Source organism: Labrus bergylta, chromosome 4, assembly GCF_963930695.1.
Source record: "Labrus bergylta chromosome 4, fLabBer1.1, whole genome shotgun sequence".
NCBI lineage: Eukaryota > Metazoa > Chordata > Actinopteri > Labriformes > Labridae > Labrus > Labrus bergylta.
Window position 1 is genome coordinate 24175995 of NC_089198.1, and position 21445 is coordinate 24197439.

General features: G+C 39.0%; 4 protein-coding genes across 4 annotated transcripts; all 4 read right to left on the reverse strand.

Moving 5' to 3' along the window:
• Nucleotides 1–984: 984 nt before the first annotated feature.
• Nucleotides 985–5185, reverse strand: LOC136179073 (guanylate kinase-like). The gene is made up of 3 exons (XM_065954190.1): nt 3629–5185; nt 3208–3292; nt 985–3112 (listed from the first exon to the last, which is right to left on the reverse strand). Exons 1-3 carry the CDS (start codon nt 3836–3838, stop codon nt 2991–2993), a joined length of 417 nt encoding a protein of 138 aa, XP_065810262.1. The 5' UTR covers nt 3839–5185; the 3' UTR covers nt 985–2990.
• A 134-nt stretch (nt 5186–5319) lies between these two features.
• Nucleotides 5320–9514, reverse strand: LOC109978223 (guanylate kinase-like). The gene is made up of 4 exons (XM_065954188.1): nt 7964–9514; nt 7543–7627; nt 7362–7447; nt 5320–6851 (listed from the first exon to the last, which is right to left on the reverse strand). Exons 1-4 carry the CDS (start codon nt 8171–8173, stop codon nt 6813–6815), a joined length of 420 nt encoding a protein of 139 aa, XP_065810260.1. The 5' UTR covers nt 8174–9514; the 3' UTR covers nt 5320–6812.
• A 139-nt stretch (nt 9515–9653) lies between these two features.
• Nucleotides 9654–13877, reverse strand: LOC109977557 (guanylate kinase-like). The gene is made up of 7 exons (XM_065954184.1): nt 13777–13877; nt 13037–13150; nt 12633–12674; nt 12297–12532; nt 11876–11960; nt 11695–11780; nt 9654–11184 (listed from the first exon to the last, which is right to left on the reverse strand). Exons 2-7 carry the CDS (start codon nt 13146–13148, stop codon nt 11146–11148), a joined length of 600 nt encoding a protein of 199 aa, XP_065810256.1. The 5' UTR covers nt 13149–13150; nt 13777–13877; the 3' UTR covers nt 9654–11145.
• Nucleotides 13878–17661: 3784 nt separating this feature from the next.
• On the reverse strand, nt 17662–21087 carry LOC136179072 (guanylate kinase-like). The gene is made up of 5 exons (XM_065954186.1): nt 20642–21087; nt 20306–20541; nt 19885–19969; nt 19704–19789; nt 17662–19193 (listed from the first exon to the last, which is right to left on the reverse strand). The coding sequence occupies exons 2-5, from the start codon at nt 20513–20515 to the stop codon at nt 19155–19157; spliced, it is 420 nt and encodes a 139-aa protein (XP_065810258.1). The 5' UTR covers nt 20516–20541; nt 20642–21087; the 3' UTR covers nt 17662–19154.
• Between the last annotated feature and the right edge of the window lie 358 nt (nt 21088–21445).

Here is a 21445-nt window from a genome sequence, read left to right on the forward strand (position 1 = left end):
TTTTTACATACTCTTACCAAAGCATACACCGTGATCTGAGGATATGAATTGATCCAGGTGTTAGGTTTAGTGATGAATCGTTCAGCATTGGTCATGTACTGTATTAAGGTACATACATTTAATGCTTTTACTTTTATACCTTTCAAAAAATGTTGCCTACGACACTGATGCAGTGCCTTGGTTAACAGGAGCATCAATGCAGTTAAAGAAATCATGTCTACTTGTTAAGAGTTAAATGAAGTGTGCAACACTGATAATGTCACATTCACAACAGACCTTTGGAGACCACTGTGGTCCTTGGACTGTTACAAGTTTATTCAAGGTGTATGGTGTAATTAGAGTACCTTCCACAAAATAAGACTCTACTTCTGGTGTCACTTGGTTTGTTGTGAAAGATGGTTTGAGCAGCTTGTGAAAAAAAAGTAGTAGTAGTAGAAATGGAAACCATTTTCACATCAAATAGCGCTACGCGATGCATTAACATGATTTATTGTTGTGAAGCAAAATATCCTCCATCGATTGTGAAGTGAATGTTTGCTTGTCTTTGACGTTACTGTCTGCTTATGCAGTGAATTTACAGAATCTCACAGATAGATTTACATGTAAGTGATAGATGTTTAGATGAGTGATTGCATGTGTTTGCTTCTCCAAAGCAGATTTGTTTATCCAGAGTAACCAGATTTATATCGTATTTAACCGCAAATAAATATTTGTGCGCGTGACTGTACTCGAGCTGACACAATGTACCGTACTACCTTTTCAATGCAGTTGAATAAGAAGCGTATGAATAAGTGCCCTTTGTTGGAGTTTGTGTTGTTTTACAGAGTCTGTTAGTTACATAGAATCATATCAAGTATGAAACATGTAAGCACTAACACATTGTAACTGCTTTTACTGTACATGTGTAGTTTTTGGAAATGTGTATAAGTACTCAGTGTTAAATCTGAATCAAATAAATGTACTGCAAAAAATAAGTGGAGCCAGTTTCTTTCACCACTTCTTATTTATAGAACACATACGGCACAGTCTTCTTCCACTATTGTACTGTGACAAATGTATTTCAATGTTAACAGAAATAACGGTGGTACTGTTGGAGGTTTTATGGATTAGACATACACAATGACATTTTTTCACAAAACACGTTCTAGTAAGGGCCGGTTACATGGTACAAATCAAATCAGATGACTTCATGCATCTAAATGTCTATAATGTAACAGTTACACATTATAAATGTATTTAGGTTGACAATTTAAATAACAGAAACCGTTCTGCAAAGGACTGGTACTACAAAAGTGTCTAAAAATAATTAAGTATGCTTTCACTGTGTTTGAGAGAAAGTTGTTAATGGCAAAACATAACAAATTACAGAAAGTCTAAAGGACTTCGAAGCTTGATCCAAAGGCAACTGGGCTGGTCAAGATCTTTAACAAGTCCAGTTTCCTTTGGATCAAGCTTTCAAATGACCATGACCTGGATGACTGAGAACTTACTCAGACATCTTAAAGGACACGTGGGTGTGTTTCATTCTGAGAATAAAAAGTGTTTAATTTTCCTTCAAAGTCAAAAAAGTGTCATTTTACTGTACAGGTGAAGCAACAACATGATAGAGTGACAATAAAAAAAAATGTACAACTTCCAAGTAAACATTTCATCTGTTATTTTAGAGCGGTTATCCTCGTGACATATGGTGTCCTTGGTTTGTTTGAAGCAACTGTTTCGACCTCTACCCTGGGATTTAATCCTACTGAAGCACAACTTTAAACACTTACATGGAGTTTAGCAAGCACAAACCCTAAAAATGTACAACAACCTGTAAGAAGATATACTGGAATAGTTGATTTAATCAGTAAAGTTATACTACATGAACCTTATGAAAGTAAAACAGCCACCATATTTTCAGAAATCAGTTGTAGAGCTGGAGTTTCCCCCCCTGAACTAATCATGTGCAGGGGCCTGAGATCAAACCCTGACTGAGTCTGTGATTTATTCATCACACTGCACATCTGTATCACCATGATGTGACGGGTTGTAGAAAAAGAAAGACCTCAAATGAGAGGTAGCATAACTAACTCTCTCTAATCAAGATATCCAGAATTGTACTTTGCCCCACCCTTGATAAGACCGGTTTGTCCACATAATGGAATGAGTTTTGTTTCTCCGCTTGTGTTGTTTATCGGTCGACTCTGCCCTCAAACACACTGAAAACAAAGCCCCACACTTTACAAGTAAGCATTGTTGGAGTATATTTTCGTCATACAAATAAAAACAAAAACATGGAAATGCTTCCTGTTGATAATAAAAAAAAAAATGTTCCACTTTACATATCATTTGGTAATAACTTTTCCTGAATACCATGTCAAAGGGACATCTGAGCTTCACAGACCAGCGGAGGGAATGTTCTCGACTTGAGAGGAGGTCTGTGATTTTGTGAGGAGTGGATCGACTGGACTAAAAAGGTGCAAGGATGCTGCGGTATCCTACGAAGGCATGTTGGTTTTCTTGACCTTTTGTATTTCCTAGAAGAAGAAAAAATGTATGACTACACAGGTAATGTTTGAAAAACAGACAAATCTACAACAATTTATAAAAAAAAATGTGGAACAAGACCATGCAACTCTTGCTGAAGAGATAGCAGTGTGCACAGGTTCAATACTGTCTCTGGCTTGAATGCCTCCACCGTGCAAGAAGAGCAAGTTTGGCGAGATGGCTTTTTAATGTTGGACTTGTAACTCCTAATACTCAAGCTAAAAGCTGACTTCAAATATCTTGGAAGAAAGGCTGGGTTACTAACATAGCTATCAAGCTGATTAGCCTGGCATGCTAACACTTAAAATGATTTAATTCATCTTTGAGTTTAGTATTTGGTTTTAGCTTTAAACTGGCTCGTTTAAATTTCCCATAAATCAAAAGCCTGTGAAGCCTTCTGTGCAAATGTTATAAAGCCTGTTTGTTGATGCTCAACTTGTAGCATTTGTTTTGTTTTGATCATTTCAAGTTAAGGTGTGAGTGCTGCACCAGTAACTCACCTCAAGAAGAAATGCCTTTAACTGCCCATGAGCTTCCTCCAAATCATCATTGACAATTACTGTATCAAATAATCCTTGCTCTTTACCTAGAAGGAGAGAGAAGATAGAATTATGTTTAGATTTATGTTTTTAAAAAGCTCGTTTTTATTACATTTTATGCAGACAAAGAATAGATACTTACTAATCTCCATATCCACTTTGGCTGCATGTAAACGCTTCTGGAGGCTCTCCTCTGACTCTGTTTTTCTGTCTCTTAAACGGTGTTCCTGAAACGACACAAATCGACAAAGTGCTCATTTAACAGAGGGCGTTCAGAAATGTATACACATATATATTTTTTAAGATTTATTTGTGGGGATTTTTGCCTTATTTGATAGGACAGTGGATAGAGTGGGGAATGACATGTGATAAAGGAGCGACAGGTAAGACTTGAACCTGGGCTGCCTACTTGGATATTTAAAGCAACAATTAAAACCTGTATTACCAGGTGCCTGTGGATCAAAGAAAAGTTGAGGTGACACCCAGGAACTCCTCTCTGGCAGTGACACAGGAGTGCAGTGCGGTTTGGTGATGTAATGCAGTGTATATCTGGCTGTGCTTACCAGGACCTCCCTGGATGGCGGCTGGATAGAGATGTAGATGGGATTGAGGTCGGTCCTTTTAATGCTCCTCACACCCTGCATGTCAGTCACAAGTATACAGATGAGGTTCTTGGCCTGGACGTCTTGCACAGCCGCTTTACTCGTCCCGTACATGTTCCCTGAAAACTCTGTGTGCTCAATGAAGTCTCCGTTTTCTATCCCCGTCTGCATCGCCTCTCGTGTGACAAAATGATAATCTGAAAAACATCAGCATAAGGATTAAGAAAGCTGTGGTGCCACGGACAAATATAATTTGATTAAGGGTTACAGTGGTTGAAAAAGAGGAGAATGTTGTACCTTTGCCATTCACTTCTTCGTGACGAGACTTTCTTGTTGTGTCTGAGGAGTAAAAAAAAAAAAGAAAAAGACCTACGGCTACACATCGGTGGGAAACTCTGTCAATATTCAGATAGGTCAAAAGAAATAGTAGCTAAATATTTCAGTTTGACACCACAAACCCTTTTAGTCTTAAATAGGGACGTCTCTGCTTAGAAGAATAACACATATCCTAACCTGACGTGTAGTTACTACATCTGAAACTTAAACTTTCTCACTGTAGGCAAATTAAGCCCCAACAAGTAACAGGTTTATGACATATGCAGTCTGTCGTACTGATCGACAATCTCTACTTATGATTTTGAATTCAATTTCAAGAGTTTTTTTTTTTTTTTTTACATACTCTTACCAAAGCATACACCGTGATCTGAGGATATTAATTGATCCAGGTGTTAGATTTAGTGATGAATCGTTCAGCATTGGTCATGTACTGTATTAAGGTACATACATTTAATGCTTTTACTTTTATACCTTTCAAAAAATGTTGCCTACGACACTGATGCAGTGCCTTGGTTAACAGGAGCATCAATGCAGTTAAAGAAATCATGTCTACTTGTTAAGAGTTAAATGAAGTGTGCAACACTGATAATGTCACATTCACAACAGACCTTTGGAGACCACTGTGGTCCTTGGACTGTTACAAGTTTATTCAAGGTGTATGGTGTAATTAGAGTACCTTCCACAAAATAAGACTCTACTTCTGGTGTCACTTGGTTTGTTGTGAAAGATGGTTTGAGCAGCTTGTGAAAAAAAAGTAGTAGTAGTAGAAATAGAAACCATTTTCACATCAAATAACGCTACGCGATGCATTAACATGATTTATTGTTGTGAAGCAAAATATCCTCCATCGATTGTGAAGTGAATGTTTGCTTGTCTTTGACGTTACTGTCTGCTTATGCAGTGAATTTACAGAATCTCACAGATAGATTTACATGTAAGTGATAGATGTTTAGATGAGTGATTGCATGTGTTTGCTTCTCCAAAGCAGATTTGTTTATCCAGAGTAACCAGATTTATATCGTATTTAACCGCAAATAAATATTTGTGCGTGTGACTGTACTCGAGCTGACACAATGTACCGTACTACCTTTTCAATGCAGTTGAATAAGAAGCGTATGAATAAGTGCCCTTTGTTGGAGTTTGTGTTGTTTTACAGAGTCTGTTAGTTACATAGAATCATATCAAGTATGAAACATGTAAGCACTAACACATTGTAACTGCTTTTACTGTACATGTGTAGTTTTTGGAAATGTGTATAAGTACTCAGTGTTAAATCTGAATCAAATAAATGTACTGCAAAAAATAAGTGGAGCCAGTTTCTTTCACCACTTCTTATTTATAGAACACATACGGCACAGTCTTCTTCCACTATTGTACTGTGACAAATGTATTTCAATGTTAACAGAAATAACGGTGGTACTGTTGGAGGTTTTATGGATTAGACATACACAATGACATTTTTTCACAAAACACGTTCTAGTAAGGGCCGGTTACATGGTACAAATCAAATCAGATGACTTCATGCATCTAAATGTCTATAATGTAACAGTTACACATTATAAATGTATTTAGGTTGACAATTTAAATAACAGAAACCGTTCTGCAAAGGACTGGTACTACAAAAGTGTCTAAAAATAATTAAGTATGCTTTCACTGTGTTTGAGAGAAAGTTGTTAATGGCAAAACATAACAAATTACAGAAAGTCTAAAGGACTTCGAAGCTTGATCCAAAGGCAACTGGGCTGGTCAAGATCTTTAACAAGTCCAGTTTCCTTTGGATCAAGCTTTCAAATGACCATGACCTGGATGACTGAGAACTTACTCAGACATCTTAAAGGACACGTGGGTGTGTTTCATTCTGAGAATAAAAAGTGTTTAATTTTCCTTCAAAGTCAAAAAAGTGTCATTTTACTGTACAGGTGAAGCAACAACATGATAGAGTGACAATAAAAAAAAATGTACAACTTCCAAGTAAACATTTCATCTGTTATTTTAGAGCGGTTATCCTCGTGACATATGGTGTCCTTGGTTTGTTTGAAGCAACTGTTTCGACCTCTACCCTGGGATTTAATCCTACTGAAGCACAACTTTAAACACTTACATGGAGTTTAGCAAGCACAAACCCTAAAAATGTACAACAACCTGTAAGAAGATATACTGGAATAGTTGATTTAATCAGTAAAGTTATACTACATGAACCTTATGAAAGTAAAACAGCCACCATATTTTCAGAAATCAGTTGTAGAGCTGGAGTTTCCCCCCCTGAACTAATCATGTGCAGGGGCCTGAGATCAAACCCTGACTGAGTCTGTGATTTATTCATCACACTGCACATCTGTATCACCATGATGTGACGGGTTGTAGAAAAAGAAAGACCTCAAATGAGAGGTAGCATAACTAACTCTCTCTAATCAAGATATCCAGAATTGTACTTTGCCCCACCCTTGATAAGACCGGTTTGTCCACATAATGGAATGAGTTTTGTTTCTCCGCTTGTGTTGTTTATCGGTCGACTCTGCCCTCAAACACACTGAAAACAAAGCCCCACACTTTACAAGTAAGCATTGTTGGAGTATATTTTCGTCATACAAATAAAAACAAAAACATGGAAATGCTTCCTGTTGATAATAAAAAAAAAAATGTTCCACTTTACATATCATTTGGTAATAACTTTTCCTGAATACCATGTCAAAGGGACATCTGAGCTTCACAGACCAGCGGAGGGAATGTTCTCGACTTGAGAGGAGGTCTGTGATTTTGTGAGGAGTGGATCGACTGGACTAAAAAGGTGCAAGGATGCTGCGGTATCCTACGAAGGCATGTTGGTTTTCTTGACCTTTTGTATTTCCTAGAAGAAGAAAAAATGTATGACTACACAGGTAATGTTTGAAAAACAGACAAATCTACAACAATTTATAAAAAAAAATGTGGAACAAGACCATGCAACTCTTGCTGAAGAGATAGCAGTGTGCACAGGTTCAATACTGTCTCTGGCTTGAATGCCTCCACCGTGCAAGAAGAGCAAGTTTGGCGAGATGGCTTTTTAATGTTGGACTTGTAACTCCTAATACTCAAGCTAAAAGCTGACTTCAAATATCTTGGAAGAAAGGCTGGGTTACTAACATAGCTATCAAGCTGATTAGCCTGGCATGCTAACACTTAAAATGATTTAATTCATCTTTGAGTTTAGTATTTGGTTTTAGCTTTAAACTGGCTCGTTTAAATTTCCCATAAATCAAAAGCCTGTGAAGCCTTCTGTGCAAATGTTATAAAGCCTGTTTGTTGATGCTCAACTTGTAGCATTTGTTTTGTTTTGATCATTTCAAGTTAAGGTGTGAGTGCTGCACCAGTAACTCACCTCAAGAAGAAATGCCTTTAACTGCCCATGAGCTTCCTCCAAATCATCATTGACAATTACTGTATCAAATAATCCTTGCTCTTTACCTAGAAGGAGAGAGAAGATAGAATTATGTTTAGATTTATGTTTTTAAAAAGCTCGTTTTTATTACATTTTATGCAGACAAAGAATAGATACTTACTAATCTCCATATCCACTTTGGCTGCATGTAAACGCTTCTGGAGGCTCTCCTCTGACTCTGTTTTTCTGTCTCTTAAACGGTGTTCCTGAAACGACACAAATCGACAAAGTGCTCATTTAACAGAGGGCGTTCAGAAATGTATACACATATATATTTTTTAAGATTTATTTGTGGGGATTTTTGCCTTATTTGATAGGACAGTGGATAGAGTGGGGAATGACATGTGATAAAGGAGCGACAGGTAAGACTTGAACCTGGGCTGCCTACTTGGATATTTAAAGCAACAATTAAAACCTGTATTACCAGGTGCCTGTGGATCAAAGAAAAGTTGAGGTGACACCCAGGAACTCCTCTCTGGCAGTGACACAGGAGTGCAGTGCGGTTTGGTGATGTAATGCAGTGTATATCTGGCTGTGCTTACCAGGACCTCCCTGGATGGCGGCTGGATAGAGATGTAGATGGGATTGAGGTCGGTCCTTTTAATGCTCCTCACACCCTGCATGTCAGTCACAAGTATACAGATGAGGTTCTTGGCCTGGACGTCTTGCACAGCCGCTTTACTCGTCCCGTACATGTTCCCTGAAAACTCTGTGTGCTCAATGAAGTCTCCGTTTTCTATCCCCGTCTGCATCGCCTCTCGTGTGACAAAATGATAATCTGAAAAACATCAGCATAAGGATTAAGAAAGCTGTGGTGCCACGGACAAATATAATTTGATTAAGGGTTACAGTGGTTGAAAAAGAGGAGAATGTTGTACCTTTGCCATTCACTTCTTCGTGACGAGACTTTCTTGTTGTGTCTGAGGAGTAAAAAAAAAAAAGAAAAAGACCTACGGCTACACATCGGTGGGAAACTCTGTCAATATTCAGATAGGTCAAAAGAAATAGTAGCTAAATATTTCAGTTTGACACCACAAACCCTTTTAGTCTTAAATAGGGACGTCTCTGCTTAGAAGAATAACACATATCCTAACCTGACGTGTAGTTACTACATCTGAAACTTAAACTTTCTCACTGTAGGCAAATTAAGCCCCAACAAGTAACAGGTTTATGACATATGCAGTCTGTCGTACTGATCGACAATCTCTACTTATGATTTTGAATTCAATTTCAAGAGTTTTTTTTTTTTTTTTTACATACTCTTACCAAAGCATACACCGTGATCTGAGGATATGAATTGATCCAGGTGTTAGATTTAGTGATGAATCGTTCAGCATTGGTCATGTACTGTATTAAGGTACATACATTTAATGCTTTTACTTTTATACCTTTCAAAAAATGTTGCCTACGACACTGATGCAGTGCCTTGGTTAACAGGAGCATCAATGCAGTTAAAGAAATCATGTCTACTTGTTAAGAGTTAAATGAAGTGTGCAACACTGATAATGTCACATTCACAACAGACCTTTGGAGACCACTGTGGTCCTTGGACTGTTACAAGTTTATTCAAGGTGTATGGTGTAATTAGAGTACCTTCCACAAAATAAGACTCTACTTCTGGTGTCACTTGGTTTGTTGTGAAAGATGGTTTGAGCAGCTTGTGAAAAAAAAGTAGTAGTAGTAGAAATAGAAACCATTTTCACATCAAATAACGCTACGCGATGCATTAACATGATTTATTGTTGTGAAGCAAAATATCCTCCATCGATTGTGAAGTGAATGTTTGCTTGTCTTTGACGTTACTGTCTGCTTATGCAGTGAATTTACAGAATCTCACAGATAGATTTACATGTAAGTGATAGATGTTTAGATGAGTGATTGCATGTGTTTGCTTCTCCAAAGCAGATTTGTTTATCCAGAGTAACCAGATTTATATCGTATTTAACCGCAAATAAATATTTGTGCGTGTGACTGTACTCGAGCTGACACAATGTACCGTACTACCTTTTCAATGCAGTTGAATAAGAAGCGTATGAATAAGTGCCCTTTGTTGGAGTTTGTGTTGTTTTACAGAGTCTGTTAGTTACAAGAATCATATCAAGTATGAAACATGTAAGCACTAACACATTGTAACTGCTTTTACTGTACATGTGTAGTTTTTGGAAATGTGTATAAGTACTCAGTGTTAAATCTGAATCAAATAAATGTACTGCAAAAAATAAGTGGAGCCAGTTTCTTTCACCACTTCTTATTTATAGAACACATACGGCACAGTCTTCTTCCACTATTGTACTGTGACAAATGTATTTCAATGTTAACAGAAATAACGGTGGTACTGTTGGAGGTTTTATGGATTAGACATACACAATGACATTTTTTCACAAAACACGTTCTAGTAAGGGCCGGTTACATGGTACAAATCAAATCAGATGACTTCATGCATCTAAATGTCTATAATGTAACAGTTACACATTATAAATGTATTTAGGTTGACAATTTAAATAACAGAAACCGTTCTGCAAAGGACTGGTACTACAAAAGTGTCTAAAAATAATTAAGTATGCTTTCACTGTGTTTGAGAGAAAGTTGTTAATGGCAAAACATAACAAATTACAGAAAGTCTAAAGGACTTCGAAGCTTGATCCAAAGGCAACTGGGCTGGTCAAGATCTTTAACAAGTCCAGTTTCCTTTGGATCAAGCTTTCAAATGACCATGACCTGGATGACTGAGAACTTACTCAGACATCTTAAAGGACACGTGGGTGTGTTTCATTCTGAGAATAAAAAGTGTTTAATTTTCCTTCAAAGTCAAAAAAGTGTCATTTTACTGTACAGGTGAAGCAACAACATGATAGAGTGACAATAAAAAAAAATGTACAACTTCCAAGTAAACATTTCATCTGTTATTTTAGAGCGGTTATCCTCATGACATATGGTGTCCTTGGTTTGTTTGAAGCAACTGTTTCGACCTCTACCCTGGGATTTAATCCTACTGAAGCACAACTTTAAACACTTACATGGAGTTTAGCAAGCACAAACCCTAAAAATGTACAACAACCTGTAAGAAGATATACTGGAATAGTTGATTTAATCAGTAAAGTTATACTACATGAACCTTATGAAAGTAAAACAGCCACCATATTTTCAGAAATCAGTTGTAGAGCTGGAGTTTCCCCCCCTGAACTAATCATGTGCAGGGGCCTGAGATCAAACCCTGACTGAGTCTGTGATTTATTCATCACACTGCACATCTGTATCACCATGATGTGACGGGTTGTAGAAAAAGAAAGACCTCAAATGAGAGGTAGCATAACTAACTCTCTCTAATCAAGATATCCAGAATTGTACTTTGCCCCACCCTTGATAAGACCGGTTTGTCCACATAATGGAATGAGTTTTGTTTCTCCGCTTGTGTTGTTTATCGGTCGACTCTGCCCTCAAACACACTGAAAACAAAGCCCCACACTTTACAAGTAAGCATTGTTGGAGTATATTTTCGTCATACAAATAAAAACAAAAACATGGAAATGCTTCCTGTTGATAATAAAAAAAAAATGTTCCACTTTACATATCATTTGGTAATAACTTTTCCTGAATACCATGTCAAAGGGACATCTGAGCTTCACAGACCAGCGGAGGGAATGTTCTCGACTTGAGAGGAGGTCTGTGATTTTGTGAGGAGTGGATCGACTGGACTAAAAAGGTGCAAGGATGCTGCGGTATCCTACGAAGACATGTTGGTTATCTTGACCTTTTGTATTTCCTAGAAGAAGAAAAAATGTATGACTACACAGGTAATGTTTGAAAAACAGACAAATCTACAACAATTTATAAAAAAAAATGTGGAACAAGACCATGCAACTCTTGCTGAAGAGATAGCAGTGTGCACAGGTTCAATACTGTCTCTGGCTTGAATGCCTCCACCGTGCAAGAAGAGCAAGTTTGGCGAGATGGCTTTTTAATGTTGGACTTGTAACTCCTAATACTCAAGCTAAAAGCTGACTTCAAATATCTTAGAAGAAAGGCTGGGTTACTAACATAGCTATCAAGCTGATTAGCCTGGCATGCTAACACTTAAAATGATTTAATTCATCTTTGAGTTTAGTATTTGGTTTTAGCTTTAAACTGGCTCGTTTAAATTTCCCATAAATCAAAAGCCTGTGAAGCCTTCTGTGCAAATGTTATAAAGCCTGTTTGTTGATGCTCAACTTGTAGCATTTGTTTTGTTTTGATCATTTCAAGTTAAGGTGTGAGTGCTGCACCAGTAACTCACCTCAAGAAGAACTGCCTTTAACTGCCCATGAGCTTCCTCCAAATTATCATTGACAATTACTGTATCAAATAATCCTTGCTCTTTACCTAGAAGGAGAGAGAAGATAGAATTATGTTTAGATTTATGTTTTTAAAAAGCTCGTTTTTATTACATTTTATGCAGACAAAGAATAGATACTTACTAATCTCCATATCCACTCTGGCTGCACGTAAACGCTTCTGGAGGCTCTCCTCTGACTCCGTTTTTCTGCCTCTTAAACGGTGTTCCTGAAACGACACAAATCGACAAAGTGCTCATTTAACAGAGGGCGTTCAGAAATGTATACACATATATATTTTTTAAGATTTATTTGTGGGGATTTTTGCCTTATTTGATAGGACAGTGGATAGAGTGGGGAATGACATGTGATAAAGGAGCGACAGGTAAGACTTGAACCTGGGCTGCCTACTTGGATATTTAAAGCAACAATTAAAACCTGTATTACCAGGTGCCTGTGGATCAAAGAAAAGTTGAGGTGACACCCAGGAACTCCTCTCTGGCAGTGACACAGGAGTGCAGTGCGGTTTGGTGATGTAATGCAGTGTATATCTGGCTGTGCTTACCAGGACCTCCATGGATGGCGGCTGGATAGAGATGTAGATGGGATTGAGGTCGGCCCTTTTAATGCTCCTCACACCCTGCATGTCAATGTCAAGTATACAGATGAGGTTCTTGGCCTGGACGTCTTGCACAGCCGCTTTACTCGTCCCGTACATGTTCCCTGAAAACTCTGCGTGCTCAATGAAGTCTCCGTTTTCTATCCCCGTCTGCATCGCCTCTCGTGTGACAAAATGATAATCTGAAAAACATCAGCATAAGGATTAAGAAAGCTGTGGTGCCACGGACAAATATACTTTGATTAAGGGTTACAGTGGTTGAAAAAGAGGAGAATGTTGTACCTTTGCCATTCACTTCTCCAGGACGAGGATTTCTTGTTGTGTCTGAGGAGTAAAAAAAAAAAAGACATCTGTGTCATAAATGTCAGAAACAAATGGCTCGAAGAGAAGCAATTATGTCTCTATGGTTGGTGTTTTTCCTGTTTCATATCATTGTGATGTAGTTAAAGGTTTTCATGAAGATTTCAAATTGTTTTTTTAGTTTTTTTTAGTTTTAAGGTATTTTACTTTTTACTTCTGGACATTTTACAGTTTGACTGCTTACCAAAGAGAATAATAAAACAATAGGACACCAGTAGTTGCAGCTCTATATGAAATGTAAAATGTATACAGCTACATCTTCTTTATGATCCTCAGATTGAAAAAGGATGAATGTGAAATGCTCTGACATGGTGCGGCACACTTACGGGAGACGCTGAAGCCAAACACACTGTCGTATTCTTTCATGAGCTTCTTCAGCAGCGTGCTCTTCCCCGCCCCGGACGGCCCGCTCAGCACCACAGGCCTGGGTCCAGCCATAGCTGAAGGGGAGGAGGAGCAGAGAGGAAAGGAAAAGAAGGTGGGTGAGGTCGTATGGAGGGGTGACACATATTATCCACCAGAGTCTTCCGGCATGAGTCAGCTTTAAAAAGAAACCAGTTTTCACAGCCGGCTATAACATGTTTACACAACTCACGCTCTGGTGTGATGAGCACCATAAAATGATAAGCCAGCGTTTCTCTAATCATGACGAGTGGATAACATCTCCGAGGAGAGGCAATCAACAGAGCTGCAAGCTGTGAGGTTACCATAGTGACACCCGAGGAAAAATGACCCACTAATTGGAGAGCCCTTACTCTGCTTGTGGTGAAAGGGACAGGCGCAAATAAATACAACAGACTGAGAGGAAATGCTGCTTTTAAATCTCTCATTTTACGTTTAAAAACAACTTTAAAAACCTGTTGACTTTACTATGCAGCCGTCAAACACTCACAAGCTTATAAACACAGTACTTTTAGAATGAATCTTTGTACAACTGCTCCATCAACATCTCAACTTCCTCTGTACCGTGATAGATTCCAAACAGTCTTTCTCTTTTCATTTCCAACTATTTCTAAGAAATACGTGGAATTGTTAAACAAATAATGCCTGTAGAGTTTCTCCTTACCGTTTCCTCAGTGCACACAGAGCTCCAGCAGACAAGGAAATTCAAGTGAGGGTGTGTGAGAATAGGTTGTTTGCTTAATGCAGGAGGGAGGGGGGGGAAAAAAGAGGGCAGGGCCGAGTTTTCACATAATAGATTCTGCTCTCTACGATTGATGTGTACATGTTTGCAAAATGATAGGATATCACAATAACAACCTTTTTTAGTGTAAACTGAGGAAACCCTCCATTAAGCCAGTAGTTACAAACTGGGTGATGTTCTCTATAGTTGAAACAAAATGCTGGATAACGGGAAAGTGTTACTGAAAACTACAGAATGTGAAGTTTTGCTATTGAGCAATTATATAAAAAAAAAAAAACTGTAACTTTAACCATAATAATTATTGGACAAATTCTTGTTACTAACATCAATGTCAGGTATCAGACAGGATAGAAAGTAGTCCAGAAACATACATGACATTATGAGATGTATCAAATTAAAAAAATTAAGTATTTAAAAGATCATCTTTTTTGAAAGTGACTGTTTTTAACCACGAATCAAATCACAGCGTTATGAGCCTTCTTGACTCTGGGCAGACAATATGCAGCAGGGTTCTCTTTGCAGGTGCAGATGACAAGAGTCATTCTCTGTTGCCTCTTGAATGCTTCACACAAACGTCAACATGGCAAATTAAAGGAGCTGGAGATCTTTTTCACGAGCCAGGGGGAGAAGAATAACAAGTTGTTTTTTTAAGAGCTCTGCAGCTGCCAGTTGGACTTTATGCTATTTTGTGTAATCACCTTGAGCAATAAGTTAAGATTCATTACAATTTTTACTTTATAAAAACAACAAAAGTTACCAATTTAAAACATAAAACCTTTACATTGATTCAATTATAATGAAACCCCAATCAATTCCACAGCAGAAGTCAATAAATAAGCAAGTGATCTTGGTCTGAGTTGAATCAGAAATCACTTGTTGTACACAGATGTGATTGTTCAACAGGAGCTAATATGATGTTCCATGCTAAGCCTCGGATTCTTGCAGCTCTAACAATTTAATTTTGAAATACCCTATTAATCCCTGGTGGAAATTCAGGTTTACACTGTTGTTCTAGGGGCATGCTTCTCACACACACAGGCCTGCATTACACACATGCACAAACAGGACCGGTGGACATGCATTAGTGGAGAGATGTCAGAGTGGGGCTGCGACACAGGGAGCGCACCAGAGCGGTTGAGGGTTCGGTGCCTTGCTCGGCAGTACTTGAGAGCTACCAGAACAACTTCCGTATTTCTGGTCCGCACTGGGACTTGAACCGGTAACCCTCAGGTTCCCAAGACTGAGCTACTGCCACACCCAATCCAATCCAAGTTACTGACTCTTCTTTCTAGTTTTTTTTTGAGTCAAAGTGAAAGCTATCAATATTCAGATGCAGCCTGGAGTTTTCTTATAGCTTTATAACTTTCTTTGTCCGTGTCTTCAGTGAGGAGACTATAACCACTGTGGTGAAGAACCCGCGGATGAGGAGGCACAGGTCTCCTGGCTTGACTCTTGCTGGTGCCCATCGCTCAGAGACATCCACCCCAGAGCCCCCTGCATCCAGGCAGAGGAGGATGCCCACCACCAGAAAGACCACCATCCCGACCGTATATGTTACTGAAGCACAGGGTGCTGAAGCCAGAGTCATGGAGAGCAAGCCCCGGTGGGTGGAGGTCGAGGAGGTCATCGAATATAAAGTCAATAAGTCCCCTAGGCTGCCAAGGAGGAGAAACATCTCACCTGCAGGGTCCGATCGTTCAGCCACTCTGTCCAGAACAAAAAGGTATCCCCCTGAAAACCCGAATGCCAACAACTCAAACAACAAGCTGGTAGAGCAGGTGCAGGCCCAGCTGCAGGGAGACGTCAGCAGCCACCAGCTCTCCTGGGAAGACGAGGAGGGTCATGTGACCTCTGACCCTGTCCCTGAAGAGCCACATGAGCTCTCCTCAGTCCTCGCTGCTGATGGAGATGACAGCGAAGACCAGGATGATCAAGAGACTGTCATCTTTGTTCCAGATGAAGACGATGATGATCAATGCTCAACCAGAAAGCAGGAGTCTAAGATGCTGACACAAGGAGGACACGTTCTGACCCTTGAAGACTTGGAGGATTATGTTCCAGAGGAAGGAGAGACCTATGGCTCCTCCAGCACCCACCTCCCTCCTGCTGAAAAGCCCTGTGAGATCTCCGTGCTGCAGAGGGAGATCGGCGGCTCCACGGTGGGACAGCCGGTGCTCCTTAATGTCGGGAGCCCCGTCTCAGTCCAGAGGCAGAGGAGCGGCTTCTTTGGCCGCTTCAGGGAGCATCTCTCCAGCAGCCTCTTCTCAGCTGCAGCCCCACAAGCCAGCGGAGTCCAGTCCAGGGTGGAAAGGCATGTCCCCATCCAGGTGAGCCACGCCAAGATGGAGGTGAAGCCTTCATATTGCTCAGAGGTGCAGAGAGTCGAAGGGGGGAAGCAAAGCTTTAAAACCAAAGTGTCGACTCAGACCTACGGCTACACATCGGTGGGAAACTCTGTCAATATTTAGATAGGTCAAAAGAAATAGTAGCTAAATATTTCAGTTTGACACCACAAACCCTTTTAGTCTTAAATAGGGACGTCTCTGCTTAGAAGAATAACACATATCCTAACCTGACGTGTAGTTACTACATCTGACAGACCATTCCCTTTTGAAGCTGCACATCAGAGAACTTCCTCTGAGTCTTTTCTTGATCAGTCAGGTGGTCTTTGCAAACAAGGCTAGTAGGTAATGTAGTTTAAACTTTCTCACTGTAGGCAAATTAAGCCCCAACAAGTAACAGGTTTATGACATATGCAGTCTGTCGTACTGATCGACAATCTCTACTTATGATTTTGAATTCAATTTCAAGAGTTTTTTTTTTTTTTTTACATACTCTTACCAAAGCATACACCGTGATCTGAGGATATTAATTGATCCAGGTGTTAGATTTAGTGATGAATCGTTCAGCATTGGTCATGTACTGTATTAAGGTACATACATTTAATGCTTTTACTTTTATACCTTTCAAAAAATGTTGCCTACGACACTGATGCAGTGCCTTGGTTAACAGGAGCATCAATGCAGTTAAAGAAATCATGTCTACTTGTTAAGAGTTAAATGAAGTGTGCAACACTGATAATGTCACATTCACAACAGACCTTTGGAGACCACTGTGGTCCTTGGACTGTTACAAGTTTATTCAAGGTGTATGGTGTAATTAGAGTACCTTCCACAAAATAAGACTCTACTTCTGGTGTCACTTGGTTTGTTGTGAAAGATGGTTTGAGCAGCTTGTGAAAAAAAAGTAGTAGTAGTAGAAATGGAAACCATTTTCACATCAAATAACGCTACGCGATGCATTAACATGATTTATTGTTGTGAAGCAAAATATCCTCCATCGATTGTGAAGTGAATGTTTGCTTGTCTTTGACGTTACTGTCTGCTTATGCAGTGAATTTACAGAATCTCACAGATAGATTTACATGTAAGTGATAGATGTTTAGATGAGTGATTGCATGTGTTTGCTTCTCCAAAGCAGATTTGTTTATCCAGAGTAACCAGATTTATATCGTATTTAACCGCAAATAAATATTTGTGCGTGTGACTGTACTCGAGCTGACACAATGTACCGTACTACCTTTTCAATGCAGTTGAATAAGAAGCGTATGAATAAGTGCCCTTTGTTGGAGTTTGTGTTGTTTTACAGAGTCTGTTAGTTACAAGAATCATATCAAGTATGAAACATGTAAGCACTAACACATTGTAACTGCTTTTACTGTACATGTGTAGTTTTTGGAAATGTGTATAAGTACTCAGTGTTAAATCTGAATCAAATAAATGTACTGCAAAAAATAAGTGGAGCCAGTTTCTTTCACCACTTCTTATTTATAGAACACATACGGCACAGTCTTCTTCCACTATTGTACTGTGACAAATGTATTTCAATGTTAACAGAAATAACGGTGGTACTGTTGGAGGTTTTATGGATTAGACATACACAATGACATTTTTTCACAAAACACGTTCTAGTAAGGGCCGGTTACATGGTACAAATCAAATCAGATGACTTCATGCATCTAAATGTCTATAATGTAACAGTTACACATTATAAATGTATTTAGGTTGACAATTTAAATAACAGAAACCGTTCTGCAAAGGACTGGTACTACAAAAGTGTCTAAAAATAATTAAGTATGCTTTCACTGTGTTTGAGAGAAAGTTGTTAATGGCAAAACATAACAAATTACAGAAAGTCTAAAGGACTTCGAAGCTTGATCCAAAGGCAACTGGGCTGGTCAAGATCTTTAACAAGTCCAGTTTCCTTTGGATCAAGCTTTCAAATGACCATGACCTGGATGACTGAGAACTTACTCAGACATCTTAAAGGACACGTGGGTGTGTTTCATTCTGAGAATAAAAAGTGTTTAATTTTCCTTCAAAGTCAAAAAAGTGTCATTTTACTGTACAGGTGAAGCAACAACATGATAGAGTGACAATAAAAAAAAATGTACAACTTCCAAGTAAACATTTCATCTGTTATTTTAGAGCGGTTATCCTCATGACATATGGTGTCCTTGGTTTGTTTGAAGCAACTGTTTCGACCTCTACCCTGGGATTTAATCCTACTGAAGCACAACTTTAAACACTTACATGGAGTTTAGCAAGCACAAACCCTAAAAATGTACAACAACCTGTAAGAAGATATACTGGAATAGTTGATTTAATCAGTAAAGTTATACTACATGAACCTTATGAAAGTAAAACAGCCACCATATTTTCAGAAATCAGTTGTAGAGCTGGAGTTTCCCCCCCTGAACTAATCATGTGCAGGGGCCTGAGATCAAACCCTGACTGAGTCTGTGATTTATTCATCACACTGCACATCTGTATCACCATGATGTGACGGGTTGTAGAAAAAGAAAGACCTCAAATGAGAGGTAGCATAACTAACTCTCTCTAATCAAGATATCCAGAATTGTACTTTGCCCCACCCTTGATAAGACCGGTTTGTCCACATAATGGAATGAGTTTTGTTTCTCCGCTTGTGTTGTTTATCGGTCGACTCTGCCCTCAAACACACTGAAAACAAAGCCCCACACTTTACAAGTAAGCATTGTTGGAGTATATTTTCGTCATACAAATAAAAACAAAAACATGGAAATGCTTCCTGTTGATAATAAAAAAAAAAATGTTCCACTTTACATATCATTTGGTAATAACTTTTCCTGAATACCATGTCAAAGGGACATCTGAGCTTCACAGACCAGCGGAGGGAATGTTCTCGACTTGAGAGGAGGTCTGTGATTTTGTGAGGAGTGGATCGGCTGGACTAAAAAGGTGCAAGGATGCTGCGGTATCCTACGAAGACATGTTGGTTTTCTTGACCTTTTGTATTTCCTAGAAGAAGAAAAAATGTATGACTACACAGGTAATGTTTGAAAAACAGACAAATCTACAACAATTTATAAAAAAAAATGTGGAACAAGACCATGCAACTCTTGCTGAAGAGATAGCAGTGTGCACAGGTTCAATACTGTCTCTGGCTTGAATGCCTCCACCGTGCAAGAAGAGCAAGTTTGGCGAGATGGCTTTTTAATGTTGGACTTGTAACTCCTAATACTCAAGCTAAAAGCTGACTTCAAATATCTTAGAAGAAAGGCTGGGTTACTAACATAGCTATCAAGCTGATTAGCCTGGCATGCTAACACTTAAAATGATTTAATTCATCTTTGAGTTTAGTATTTGGTTTTAGCTTTAAACTGGCTCGTTTAAATTTCCCATAAATCAAAAGCCTGTGAAGCCTTCTGTGCAAATGTTATAAAGCCTGTTTGTTGATGCTCAACTCGTAGCATTTGTTTTGTTTTGATCATTTCAAGTTAAGGTGTGAGTGCTGCACCAGTAACTCACCTCAAGAAGAACTGCCTTTAACTGCCCATGAGCTTCCTCCAAATTATCATTGACAATTACTGTATCAAATAATCCTTGCTCTTTACCTAGAAGGAGAGAGAAGATAGAATTATGTTTAGATTTATGTTTTTAAAAAGCTCGTTTTTATTACATTTTATGCAGACAAAGAATAGATACTTACTAATCTCCATATCCACTTTGGCTGCATGTAAACGCTTCTGGAGGCTCTCCTCTGACTCTGTTTTTCTGTCTCTTAAACGGTGTTCCTGAAACGACACAAATCGACAAAGTGCTCATTTAACAGAGGGCGTTCAGAAATGTATACACATATATATTTTTTAAGATTTATTTGTGGGGATTTTTGCCTTATTTGATAGGACAGTGGATAGAGTGGGGAATGACATGTGATAAAGGAGCGACAGGTAAGACTTGAACCTGGGCTGCCTACTTGGATATTTAAAGCAACAATTAAAACCTGTATTACCAGGTGCCTGTGGATCAAAGAAAAGTTGAGGTGACACCCAGGAACTCCTCTCTGGCAGTGACACAGGAGTGCAGTGCGGTTTGGTGATGTAATGCAGTGTATATCTGGCTGTGCTTACCAGGACCTCCATGGATGGCGGCTGGATAGAGATGTAGATGGGATTGAGGTCGGTCCTTTTAATGCTCCTCACACCCTGCATGTCAATGTCAAGTATACAGATGAGGTTCTTGGCCTGGACGTCTTGAAAAGCCTCTTTACTCGTCCCGTACATGTTCCCTGAAAACTCTGTGTGCTCAATGAAGTCTCCGTTTTCTATCCTTGTCTGCATCGCCTCTCGTGTGACAAAATGATATTCTGAAAAACATCAGCATAAGGATTAAGAAAGCTGTGGTGCCACGGACAAATATAATTTGATTAAGGGTTACAGTGGTTGAAAAAGAGGAGAATGTTGTACCTTTGCCATTCACTTCTCCAGGACGAGGATTTCTTGTTGTGTCTGAGGAGTAAAAAAAAAAAGAGACATCTGTGTCATAAATGTCAGAAACAAATGGCTCCAAGAGAAGCAATTATGTCTCTATGGTTGGTGTTTTTCCTGTTTCATATCATTGTGATGTAGTTAAAGGTTTTCATGAAGATTTCAAATTGTTTTTTTTTTTTTTAGTTTTAAGGTATTTTACTTTTTACTTAGCCCCACAAGCCAGCGGAGTCCAGTCCAGGGTGGAAAGGCATGTCCCCATCCAGGTGAGCCACGCCAAGATGGAGGTGAAGCCTTCATATTGCTCAGAGGTGCAGAGAGTCGAAGGGGGGAAGCAAAGCTTTAAAACCAAAGTGTCGACTCAGACCTACGGCTACACATCGGTGGGAAACTCTGTCAATATTCAGATAGGTCAAAAGAAATAGTAGCTAAATATTTCAGTTTGACACCACAAACCCTTTTAGTCTTAAATAGGGACGTCTCTGCTTAGAAGAATAACACATATCCTAACCTGACGTGTAGTTACTACATCTGACAGACCATTCCCTTTTGAAGCTGCACATCAGAGAACTTCCTCTGAGTCTTTTCTTGATCAGTCAGGTGGTCTTTGCAAACAAGGCTAGTAGGTAATGTAGTTTAAACTTTCTCACTGTAGGCAAATTAAGCCCCAACAAGTAACAGGTTTATGACATATGCAGTCTGTCGTACTGATCGACAATCTCTACTTATGATTTTGAATTCAATTTCAAGAGTTTTTTTTTTTTTACATACTCTTACCAAAGC

Coding starts and splice junctions, on each gene's coding strand:
- LOC136179073 (XM_065954190.1), bottom strand. CDS start 3,838: ATGCAGACGGGGATAGAAAACGGAGACTTCATTGAGCACACAGAGTTT. Junction 3,293..3,628: donor CGCCATCCAGGGAGGTCCTG/GTAAGCACAGCC, acceptor GTGTCGTTTCAG/GAACACCGTTTAAGAGACAG. Junction 3,113..3,207: donor CAAAGTGGATATGGAGATTA/GTAAGTATCTAT, acceptor CTCTCCTTCTAG/GTAAAGAGCAAGGATTATTT.
- LOC109978223 (XM_065954188.1), bottom strand. CDS start 8,173: ATGCAGACGGGGATAGAAAACGGAGACTTCATTGAGCACACAGAGTTT. Junction 7,628..7,963: donor CGCCATCCAGGGAGGTCCTG/GTAAGCACAGCC, acceptor GTGTCGTTTCAG/GAACACCGTTTAAGAGACAG. Junction 7,448..7,542: donor CAAAGTGGATATGGAGATTA/GTAAGTATCTAT, acceptor CTCTCCTTCTAG/GTAAAGAGCAAGGATTATTT.
- LOC109977557 (XM_065954184.1), bottom strand. CDS start 13,148: ATGGCTGGACCCAGGCCTGTGGTGCTGAGCGGGCCGTCCGGGGCGGGG. Junction 11,781..11,875: donor CAGAGTGGATATGGAGATTA/GTAAGTATCTAT, acceptor CTCTCCTTCTAG/GTAAAGAGCAAGGATTATTT. Junction 11,185..11,694: donor TAAAGGCAGTTCTTCTTGAG/GTGAGTTACTGG, acceptor TTCTTCTTCTAG/GAAATACAAAAGGTCAAGAT.
- LOC136179072 (XM_065954186.1), bottom strand. CDS start 20,515: ATGCAGACAAGGATAGAAAACGGAGACTTCATTGAGCACACAGAGTTT. Junction 19,790..19,884: donor CAAAGTGGATATGGAGATTA/GTAAGTATCTAT, acceptor CTCTCCTTCTAG/GTAAAGAGCAAGGATTATTT. Junction 19,194..19,703: donor TAAAGGCAGTTCTTCTTGAG/GTGAGTTACTGG, acceptor TTCTTCTTCTAG/GAAATACAAAAGGTCAAGAA.